Here is a 12,308-nt window from a genome sequence, read left to right on the forward strand (position 1 = left end):
CTCCAATGTTTTTGTACAGCTGAAAGTGTAATGCAGACGGGTTTGTTGTCACAATATATACTTGTTTTATGGACTGGTGGAAAAGAGTTATGCTTAAGAAAATGCTTGTTTACGCCAAATGATCTGTATCAGCATGAAAGGAAAAAAAAAATCATAATTTTTTATCTCTATATTAATTTGATCAGAAGATAATAAAGACCCAATTTTACATGAGATGATATTCAAATTAGGTTTGAAAGATAATGTTTAAGCCAATTTTATTACTTTTTTGAACTAATTTCAAATTTTATGTTATTTTTCTTATTTGATTTAAGGTTTTGATTTCCCTATCTTATAAAATTCAATTTATGACCATTTAAGTAGTTTGTAAAACTTAAAAGAGACAGATTATTATCTTATATCCTGTTTGTTTTTATATTTTAAAAATATTTTTTAAAAAAATTTAATTTTTTTTTACTTCAAATTAATAATTTTTTGATGTGTTCAAATTATTTTGGTGTGTTAATATCAAAAATAATTTTTTAAAAATAAAAAAAATATTATTTTAATATATTTTTACGTGAAAAGTTACCACATCCACCGGCAGAGATAAAATTTCAATAATAGGGTAGTTATTGAGACTTTTTTCCATCAAAATTTCTACCTTTCTTTATGTGTATATTTTTTTTTTCTTATCAGGTAATAATGAAATTATATAGCAGATAAATTAATTAAGCTGCTGTCTACCACTTCTGCATTATAAAAGAGGGTTATGTTCCCGGTCTCAAATTAAGCAGCTTCATTTGGCTTTATTAGTTACTATTCACAAACCAGATATCCAGTTTAAGCTATCTCTCTCTCTCTTTGATTTTTTCGTTTTCATGCAGAGAATGTTGATTCAAAGAAAGTTTCACGAACACTCAGCTGCTACTTCATTCGGGTAAAAAATAATAAGTTGCAAATTATTCATGATACCTGTTTGATGATCTTGCATTCTCTGTCATGCAATTGAGTCCTTTATTTTGCAACCCATGATTATGTGCCTGTGTAAGTTTCACATTTTTGTGATATGCATATACTAATGATATAGCAGTCTTTTTATCCGTTCCAGTTAACCAGATGACGGCCATTTCTCGGTAAAGCTTCAGCTGCGTGCAAAGAGCACTATATGAAGAAGCAGGAACAGCCCTAGCGCGTATGTGAACGAAGCTGTGAACAGAATACCTTCTCTTTGTTGACTTTTCTTGCCTGCTTCGTAGTGTACGTTTCAATATAAAAAATAAACACTGCCTAAAGATATATTCTCAACTCCTGACCTCAATATATAGTTCCTCCAAACTCACACGCCCAGGAAAATTGACTCCGGCTCTAAACATGAATCCAGTTTTTGAAGATCCTACTGCTAACGCTGTTTTGAAGTACATCAGCCAGATTCTTATGGAAGAAGAGTCAGAGGAACAAACCTTTATTCCAATGGACTTCTCTCTTCGGGCTGCTGAAAGACCCTTTTCTGATATTCTCGCTCCGGAAGGTTCCTCATCAGACGGTGAAGTATCTGATCCAAATCAAACTATAAATACCGTTACTACTTATTGTTGCGATTTTTATGGCTGTAACAACTCCATGAAAGCTAACAACATTGTTGCGTCTAGCTCCATATGCGACGGAGGAGCTCCGCCTGTTAACTACACCGTCCCGTTATGTTTGCAGGTCAATCCACCTCCATTTTTTCCACGAAGCGTTTTTCGAACTTTTCCTGGGCCGGTGGATTCTGTAAATGTAGCCCTCAAAGAGCGCCAATTGGAGGTGCTGTTTAGGGGAGGGACAGACGAGACTTGGAAATTCCATCAACAGCCAAATGAGATGGTTGTTGATTTTGCTAACAACACAGTGACTCCAGTCATGGCGATCACAAAGGAAAGTAATTTGGATCACTCGGTTTGTGAGCTGATGGAAAGGCAGAATCATTACAGAGTGGAAACTGAGTTAGAACCGAGGATAAATAACCACACTTCAATTTATGCTGAAGAAGCTGCGCAATTTGGAATGTTTGCCGGGGTGTTTCCCTCTACTGGTGGAGATGGCGAGCCTGCTGGTTTCAACCTTAATGAAGCATTTCAAAGTGGTCCAGGTATGATATCTTATCTAAAAGAACAATCAAAAGGATCCAATGATGGAGTGATCTGCAGGAAAAACAAAGTTAGGAGTAGGGAATTGGTTGATATGAGGACTCTTCTGATACACTCTGCAGAAGCTGTAGCCGTGAATGATCACAGGACTGCAACTGAACTATTAACACAGATTAGGCAGCACTCTACTCCTTTTGGAGATGGATCCCAGAGGCTGGCCCATTGCTTTGCCAACGCTCTAGAGACTCGCATGGCTGGAACTGGAAGAGAGGTATATGCAACTCTTGCTGCAAAAAGGGTGACAGCCGCATGCATATTAAAAGCTGGCAGACTATTTGTTTCAGCTTGCCCTTTCATGATTATGTCGAATTTCTTCGCAGCGCAAAATATCATGGACCTAGCGGAAAACGCAACAAGGCTGCACATCATAGATTTTGGTATTCTCTATGGTTTCCCATGGCCTTCCTTAATTCGGCGTCTCTCAACAAGACCTAGTGGCCCTCCGGTGCTTTGCATTACAGGGATAGAGTTTTCCCAGACTGGTTACGAGTCAGAAGCAGTACTTGAAGATATAGGGCGTTATCTGGCAAGTTATTGTGAGAAATTTAATGTCCCTTTCAATTATAATGCGATCTCACAAAAATGGGAAAATGTCCAACTCGAGGACCTCAAGATCGACAGAGATGAAGTAACTGTCGTTAGCAGTTTATACAGTTTCCAGCACCTCCTTGATGAGACGGTAGCCTTGAACTGTCAGCGGGATGCCGTTCTTGACTTGATTAAGAGGATTAATCCAGCCATCTTCATCCACGGGATCATTAACGGGGCTTACAATTCTCCCTTCTTTGTTTCCCGTTTCCGGGAAGCCCTCTTCTACTACTCATCATTGTTTGATATGCTTGAAGCCAATACAACCCGTGAAGATCCAGAGAGGATGGTGTTTGAGCAAGAGGTATTTGGAAAGGAGATCCTGAATATCATATCATGTGAAGGATGGGACCGACTTGAAAGGCCAGAGAAATACAAGCAGTGGCAGGCTAGGAACGTGAGGGCTGGGCTCCGACAGCTCCCACTGAAAGAAGGGATCATGCAGCAGGTGAGAGAACAAGTGAAGTCTAGTTATCACAAGGATTTTCTGATGGATCAGGACGGCCAGTGGATGCTTCAGGGATGGAAAGGCAGGGTTCTATTTGCCATTTCCTGCTGGAAATCTGCCTAAGTAGGACTTCCATTAGCAATCAATCCATCTTTACACAATTGGAGTTCTAATTCGCTATCGCTAACTTGTTTCAGACATATGCATTTATTGACCCTTTGTTACATACCGAATAAAATTCTGTCTCGACAAGATTTGATCAGGTTGTCGTTTCGTGTTCTTGTAATTTATCTTTACACTGGATCGTATAGTTAGTATTAATATTAATTTTGTAAAGTCATCTAATTAACTTGAGAAAAAGGGAAAAGTATTTGCCTAATAGCCTTAAGCAATTAGTATCTTGTTTCCCAGATACGGTAACGAGAAATGTAACAACAAATTTTCTGGGGCCTATAATCTAATATTTAAAGAGAACTCATGTAACATATCAAACACCTTAAACTTAAAAAATTTATTTAATTTAATCATTTAATAGGTGGCTCAGTGATAAAAACTTGAAACTAAAAGGTTTGGTACCTTTGTAGTTTCAAGTTTGACCATTGTGGTTGTTAATATAATAACCACTAAACATTTACATAGACGTTAATTTCAAAGTCTATAAAATTAATTGAAGTATACGCAAGCTAATCCGGATATCTATTATATTAATAAATAAATTAAATTAATTTAGGGAAGCTGCAAGCCAACCTTAAGGATTTTAGCAGAAGGAAGAGAATTTTTTTATATTTTTATTTTTATCAATTATGAATGTTTTTTTTCTGAATTTAATATCATTTTCACTCAATCTTGAAATCTAAGCACCCATTTATTTGTATGAAAATAGCTTCATGGAAAACAATTTTCTAATGTCTGGGGGACTTTGCAACACTAGTTAATGGAATTCGTTTTCCAAATCTACATCCAAAGTACGTAGGAAAAAAATGCTATAGAGGGGAGAAATATTTTTTAATTTAATAAACCATGTATATACATGAGGAAAACACTTTCTTTAAACCCTCAAAACCAACATATACGTACCTCTTACAGAAATAGTATAACCAACATAAACACGAGCACATATATATAAAAAGTTAATACACAGGTTTTGTATTATGAAAAAAATACACTGTATATAAAACATAACATATAAAACGAAATTATTTTTCAATCTAAAATAAATATCAAAATAAAATAACATTGTACATATATAACATAATCGAAAGTATACACCATATCTTTTTGAAATCTAAACAACACTATAAGTGTAAAAACTAATATAACCAACGTAAATTAACCTTTATTTGAAACGGTATATTAAAAGATAATATAAAATTATTTATTAATTTTATTTAATTATTTATTAATTTTATTTAATTATTTAAATTTTTAGAATAAATTAGTTATATTATTATAATAAAAAAAATCCTAACATTTTTCCTCTCCTCAAACAAGAAAAATAAAACAGGATGCTCGATTAAAAACTCAGTTTTTTCTATAGTTTCAAAATAATAAATTTAGGGTCGATATCTAATTAATTAATATGCGATAGTCATATACCAAGTAAACTTATTATAGCAAGTTAATGCTACTGATTTAAACCATGTTAGGGAACAATTACAAATTTTGGATGACTGGTTTAGCAACTCATTAGTAACTAAATAATCTTAATCTAAGAATGAATAATTCATTTATTTCAATTTAAAAACCTCATCGATTTTTGAGATACCTTCCAAAATTCTCAACGCAAGATCATTCATTTTGAATTTAATAACTTAAATTTAACAAAAAAAAAAAAGTAATAAAAAACATGAGCGAAATTATTCTTCGCAGCATAGCAATCTTTGAACGGGATGCTTGCCCTCAACACTGAAAAAAGAGAGGAGGGGCACATGGTCAACAATGGTTAAAGCTTTGAAAATAAGTTCAAAGAAATATCTTGTCAGTTGTCACAGCCATGTTCTAGGTATTTTAGAGGTCTAATTAAAGCCAGAATAGTGAAAGCTCCATGAGAGGTGAGATGAATCTGGTGTATCATGACAAATCACCTGACATTATGGTTTTTGATTGAAGGAAAACGGGCTTCCATTATTGTTGATCATGCTAGCTCTTGGAATCGAGGGTCCCCGTCTAGCTGGTAGGCCAGCAACCCCATTGCTTCACAAACACAATCATGGTGGCTAATTTTCTATTTTGATGGCTTAAAACAAATGGAATAAATCTGACCTTCAATTATGACAGAGAGTGAGTTCACGTCAAAAGCAAATCAATACCACGGGCCAGACTCCAGAGAGGGAGGTGACGACGACATGGAGGCGAGGATGAGTTGGAGACTGGCGGCTTCGGTCATTCTGAGATTGTTAGGCAGTTGATGCCTATTGACACGTCACAAGAAGCGAGTTGTGAAAACTGAAAACACCGAAAGCCGACAGTGAACAATATCATTCACTCGGTTGCATTCTCAACACAAGAGGAATGGTTTTTCAATCATTTCTGTTTTCCATATTCTTGGTCGTAGCTCTACTTTTGTTATTTCTTTTACTACTATTTTCAGCTCAGAAATTTTAAGAAATCGTGAATCGTGCTACGAGATCCTGACGAACCCAAATAGTTAAAGGGAAAAGTTTGGGTTAGATAATTAATTAATCTCTTAATTTTAATAAGTTTATTCATTTTTTCTAATCAAGATAGTTGGTAACTTGTACCTGGTATCTGACAAGTTAAGGTGGCTGGTATCTATATAAGATATTTTTTATTAGAAGTAAGGACTTTCGGATGTTTAAGAAAATATCTTTTTATAGAGAGAAAATACAATAATATTTTAGAGAGATACACTCTATATCTTGAAAAACGTTGAGAATGAAAAGGTTGTGAACCTGGAATTTGAAGGATTTATTGGCTTTTTATAGCCTATAAATCTTGTTCTTTTATGAAAATAAAGGGTTGAAGAGTCATTTCATTCCTGTGATTTTTTGAATTGTATTCCACTCAAAATAATATGTATTGGATCAATATAAAATATTGAGGGACCCATGTGGAGATCTTGAAAAATTATTAAAGAAATGTTGAGCTCAGAGCAAGTTGCTTAAGCCTATTAAGGGTGGAAAATGGGTTCAGGCACACTACCCAAGACAGATGATTTGAGATCTAGTTATTTAAAATTAAAAACAAAAAAGAAGAAGAAAAAGATTGGGTTGTTAAGGGTTTTAAGCCTGTTAAATTTGTGTTTATTAATAGCCCCCAAGTTTTTTGTAATATTGAAACGTAAAGACTTATAAAAATACTCGGTTACAATGATAACTTCCTCGAATTTTTTTCAAATAAGAAAAAGGGTGGAAAATTCAGGTAATAAACTGAAAAGCCCATGTGTAAGGGTATGCACCATGGTTGAAAAAACAATTCTAATACATAAAGGGACTCATACTTAGAAAATTTTTCAAAAAGATAAAGTGAAATCATAAAGGAATATATTTTTATAATTTTTTTCTAACAGGTGAAGAAATATGTTAAGGAAGAGCTTATACTTAGAAAACATTAAGTGGTTGAAAGAACCTAAAGAAGATGAGCCTATACTTGAAAAAAATTTATAAACAGTTGAAGGAAATCCAATTAGAATGAGTCTATACTTAGAAAATTTTTCTAAAAGGTTAAAGGGAACCTTTGAAAGGTGAAGCTCATACTTGAAAAAAATTTAAATGCCTAAGGGGATCCAAATAAAGGTGAGCCTACACTTAAAAAATTTATAACTTGCTAAAGAAAACTCAAATGAGGAACCTATTGAAGGAATTCTCATCTCCAAACTCATTGAAGGAACTCAACTCCTATTTGAGAAACTATCATTGGAGGAACTTCTTTTAGATGAACTCTTATTGGAACAACTCTCATTGTAAAAACTCTCATCTCTGAACTCATTGGAGGAACTCAACTCTCATTAGAGAACTCCTATTAAAGGAACTATTATTGAAGGAACTCTCACTAGAGAAACTCCCCTTGAAGGAACTCTTATTTTTAAACTCATTGGAGAAACTCCTATTTAAGGAACTCTCATCTCCAAACTTATTAGGGGAACTCAACTCCCATGAAAGAAACTCTCACTAGAAGAACTCTCATCTCCAAACTCATTGGAGGAACTAAACTCTCATTTGAGAAACTCTCATCTTCACTGAAGGAGCTCTCATTAAAGGAACTTCTACTAAAGAAACTCCTATTGGAGGAACTCTCATCTTTGAACTCATCGGAGGAAATCAACTCCTAGTGGAGGAACTCTCATCTCTAAACTCATTGGATGAACTCAACTCTCATTTAAGGAACTCTTGTTTCTAAAATCATTAGAGGAACTCAACTCTCATCTCCAAACTCATTAGGAAAACTTAATTGTCATTAGAGGAACTCCCACTAAAAGAACTTCTATTGAAGGAACTCCCATCTCCAAACTCTTTAGAGGAATTTAACTCCTATTAAAGGAACTTTATTTGAAGGAGCTCTTACCAAAGAAACTCTCACTAAAAGAACTCTCATCTCCAAACTTATTAGAGAAACTCAACTCCCATTAAAGGATCTCCAAAGTCATTAGAGAAACTCTCACCTTTGAACTCATTCCATAAACTCAACTCTCCTTGGAGGAACTTCATAGAGGAATGCATTAGGGGTAGAGCCCATGCTTAGAAAATTTCTAAGTGGTTAGAGGGAACGCACAGAAAGATAAGCCCATTCTTAGAAAAATTCTGAGTGGTTGAGAGTAACCCAAGAAGAGTATTGTTATTGTATTAGAGAGACCAAGTCAATCCTTTAGAGATTGGTGCTATTGCACTAAGAAGACCTTATACCAATCATTTGGAGAGTTTTCAATGAGTGGAGCTCGTCCAGTAGATGGAAATCACTTGATGGGTGAAGCTCATCCAATAGATGAAAATCACCTGGTAGGTGGAGCTTGTCTAGTATGTGGGGATTGTCCAATATATGCAACTCAACTAGTAGGTAGAGCTCGCCTGGTAGGTGGAACTCACCTTTTGTGTATCATTAGAGCTCTCCAAGTCCCTGTGACACCCTTTGATGTGTACAAGCCTCCATAAATATTAGAGGCATAACCTTGGGGTATAATCATGGGTGTAATCGTAGGCACAATCACTGTTATGTTGGGGCTTTGTCAGCCATGAAAAAAGCTTTTAAACAACAAGAATAAACTGAATTCGTGTTTAGTTTTCCACAACAATATCAATGATGAGGTCAATGAATTGTATTTGTGTTCAGTTTTCCATAACAACGTCAATGATGAGATCCCAAAAAATCCAAGTAGCTTAGGAGTAAAACTTATGTGTTAGGTAATCAATTAATCCATTGGTTCTAGTAATCTGATTCATTCTTCCTAGCCAAGGTGGTTGGTATCTTATAGTTAGTGTCTGGTATGTCAAATTGGTTGGAGTGGAAACTCTTGAATACTTAAGTAAGTATCTTTTTAAAAGAAAAAAAAATGCAGTGATATTTTAAGAAAATAGATTCTGAAAATATATACAATAAAAAAATTTAAAAATAAAAAGATTATAAACCTGAAGCTTAAAGGATTCATTGGCTTTTTATAGCTCATAAGTCTTGTCATTTTGTAAAAAAAAATGAATGAAAAGTCAATTTATCCTTGTAATATTTTGAGTTATATTTTATCTAAATAATATTTATTGGATTAGTAAAAAAATATTAAAATACTCATAAAAATTTTAAAAAATTAATGAGAGAGTTTTGAGTTCACACAAGTTACTTGATCTTTTAGGAGCAGAAAATGAACCCAAGTGTGCTGCCAGGGGTCATGGCTGTTGCCTGAACCTAGCTTTTTTAGATTAGTAAGAGTTTTGAGCCCGTTAAGATGTGTCAGTGACCGATTCTTTTGTACGAGATAAGAGAGGATGAGATTAAAGAATTTTTTTTCCCTTGAATGAGTAAATTGACTGGTCTATCACATGATCAAACACCTTTCCTTTTTCTAATGATATAATAATACATAGAACATGGTAAAGAGGAAATCCTGCCATAAATAAAATAAAGATTTTGTCTAATTTAGTTAAACATGATTGGTTCGAATATGGGACCCATTATATGACAACAGCTTTTTGATTTAGTCAATGGCCTTTGGCGATCGATACAGACAACCCATTTCTTCCGTGCATCAGAATTCAAGTCTTCTACAGTCATGGATGCGACTCAAGCTTGATCAAAACTAAAGTGCAGGAGGAGGTGGGCTCCAAGGCCTCTGGCTTAGCTTTTAAAAGCGCCACCATTTTACCAAAATTATTATGTAAACATTTGGATACTTCTTGTTCAAATCGCTTTCTTCAAAAAACTTGGCCTCTTGGTCTCATAATTAGTACACCTGCGATCTACACTACCTAGCTTCTTACCCATCACTTCCAAAATCTTGTGTTTCTTTTGGGTTTTCACCGAAATCATATTCTCCAGGGCATCCTAGATAAGTAGTATTATTTACACCTTTTCCACTCTCTTGTTCGACAATCGGATACGAATTTGAACACATTTCATTTCCATACTAATGGTGATTGAATCTATGGATCCACCTTCCAATCCCACCAATCTACAAGCTGCCGCTGACAACCCTTCTTTAAGGTCGACCTCAGATGGAGAATCTCCGCTCGACAGTGAAACGACTGACTGCTACCATGCTGTCTTGAAGTACATACATGACATCTTAATGGAAGATGGCTTGGGGGATAAAACCTGTATGTTACAGGATAGTCTCGCACTCCAAGCTGCTGAAAAATCACTTTATGATGTAATCGGCGAAGAGTATCCATCTTCTTCGGATCATTGCCCTCCTTGTTTAATTCATAGCAATGAGAGCCCAGATGAGAATTTCACTCCAACTAGAAGCGTTCAATCTTCTGTTACACAGCCATTTGACTCTCCTGAAAGCATGCCGTATTTACATGTAGAAACGCAGCCTTTTGGACAGTTCAATGGAGTCATGGGAAGTGCTAACAAATCCATTCCATATAGTCATTCTATCAAATTTTCTTCAATGAGAAATGTATCAGATCCTCAAGAGCTAGAGAGAGAGGTGATGGCAGACAGAATCCAGAAGAATGGAAGGAACTACTCATCAATTCAGACAAGGGGAAGGAGGAATCATCAGCATGACAATAATGGCTACTTAGAAGAAGGGAGAAGCAAGAAGCAATCTTCGGTCTCAGAGTCCCTACACTTGGAGCTTCTTGATGATACCTTTTTGTATAATATTGAGAATGGAGGACACATACCGTGTCCTCTGTACGGTAATCCACCAAGTGCAAGGAGCAAGAGGTTTCTGCAAAGTGAGCAGTCAGCAGCTTCTGATATACGTACGAGAACACTGGCTAATAAAAGAGAGACAGACCTGTGGACTCTGCTAATTCTTTGTGCACAAGCTGCAGGAAGCGGGGATGTAAAGACAGCTAGTGGGAAATTAAAGCAGATTAGGCAACATTCTTCTCCTTTGGGGGATGCAAATCAAAGATTGGCACATTATTTCGCCAATGGCCTTGAGGCACGCCTTGCTGGTACTGGAATGCCACTCTCTGGACCCATTACACAAAGTTCGACAACAGCTGCTGACATCCTGAAAGCTTATGAGCTCTATGTTACAATATGCCCTTTCAGGAAGATGACAAATTTGTGTGCAAACAGAACAATTTCTAGAGTAGTAGATAAGGCAACAAGCGTGCACATCATTGATTTTGGCATTAGCTACGGATTTCAATGGCCTTGCTTTATCTACAGGCACTCTTTAAGGCCTGGAAGACCTACCAAGATTCGCGTTACGGGAATTGAGCTTCCCCAACCAGGTTTCCGGCCTGCAGAAAGGGTTGAAGAGACTGGCCGTCGTTTACAAAGATTGGCTGACAGAATGAAGGTTCCGTTTGAGTACAATGCCATAGCCCAGAAATGGGAAACTATTCAATATGAGGATCTCAAGATCGATAGAGATCGCGATGAGGTGATTATCGTCAACTGTATGTACCGATTGAAGAACTTACCTGACGACACGATGGTGGTCAACAGCCCCAGGGATGCTGTTCTTAAATTGATTAAGAGAATCAATCCCGATATATTCCTCCATGGAGTTTGTAATGGTTCTTACAATGCTCCCTTCTTTGTCACAAGGTTCCGTGAGGCATTGTTCCATTACTCTGCATTTTTTGATATGCTTGAAGCTACTGCACCTCGAGAAGATCAAGAAAGATTGCTGTTCGAGAGGGAAATGATTGGAAGGGATGCTATAAATGTGATAGCATGTGAGGGTACACAAAGGGTTGAAAGGCCAGAGCCATACAAGCAATGGCATATGAGGAATTTGAGGATTGGATTTAGGCAGGTCCCGTTTCATCAAAGCATCATTAAAAGAGTGAAAAACGTTAAACATGATTATCATAAAGATTTTATCGTTGATGAGGATGGACAATGGATACTTCTTGGATGGAAGGGGAAAATAATCCATGCTATGTCAGCTTGGAAACCTGTCCAGGAGTAACACATAAAACTATGGTGTTTTTGCTTCTTCTTTTTTTTTGTAAAGTAAATTTATACTTTGCTGCTTAGCGTCTGTGGATTATGATCCACGTTGAGCTACTACAACAGTCCTCTTTCAATTGTTTACTGTGCATCTAATATCATAAACACTGAATAATTGGCCGGAAGAGGAGTCCTCTGAACATGCCCGGCCGATTATCTTGGATTACAGGACTAGTGAATATATAGTTTCATTGCTTCGAGTTATGAGCCACGAAGATACTAATTCCTGAGCAGATATGCAACAAATGAAACTCTTTGTTTTCCTTAAATCAGTTTGGAAAGAGTATAAAAAAATATGTGTATTGGATTGAAAAAAATAATAATAATTTATAATGCTCTTGCTTCTCTGTTTACACACAAAATATTAAACTTTAGTGTGTGGTTGAAAGTGTAACTGTTATTATTTTTTAAAGTATTTTTTATTTAAAAATATATATTAATAATTTTTTTTATTTTTAAAAATTATTTTTGAGATCAGCACATTAAAATAATTTGAAAAATATTAAAAACATATT

General features: G+C 35.7%; 2 protein-coding genes across 2 annotated transcripts; both read left to right on the forward strand.

Annotated features, from left to right (window-relative positions):
* Positions 1 to 1,353: 1,353 nt before the first annotated feature.
* LOC118028029 (scarecrow-like protein 33) lies at positions 1,354 to 3,466 on the forward strand. Its single transcript, XM_035031540.2, has one exon. The coding sequence runs from the start codon at positions 1,354 to 1,356 to the stop codon at positions 3,325 to 3,327; it is 1,974 nt and encodes a 657-aa protein (XP_034887431.1). The 3' UTR covers positions 3,328 to 3,466.
* Positions 3,467 to 9,537: 6,071 nt separating this feature from the next.
* Positions 9,538 to 11,997, forward strand: LOC118028030 (scarecrow-like protein 14). Its single transcript, XM_035031541.2, has one exon. It carries the CDS (start codon positions 9,779 to 9,781, stop codon positions 11,750 to 11,752), a length of 1,974 nt encoding a protein of 657 aa, XP_034887432.1. The 5' UTR covers positions 9,538 to 9,778; the 3' UTR covers positions 11,753 to 11,997.
* Positions 11,998 to 12,308: the final 311 nt, after the last annotated feature.

The sequence above is a fragment of the Populus alba genome, chromosome 1 (genome assembly GCF_005239225.2).
Source record: "Populus alba chromosome 1, ASM523922v2, whole genome shotgun sequence".
Taxonomy (NCBI): Eukaryota; Viridiplantae; Streptophyta; class Magnoliopsida; order Malpighiales; family Salicaceae; genus Populus; species Populus alba.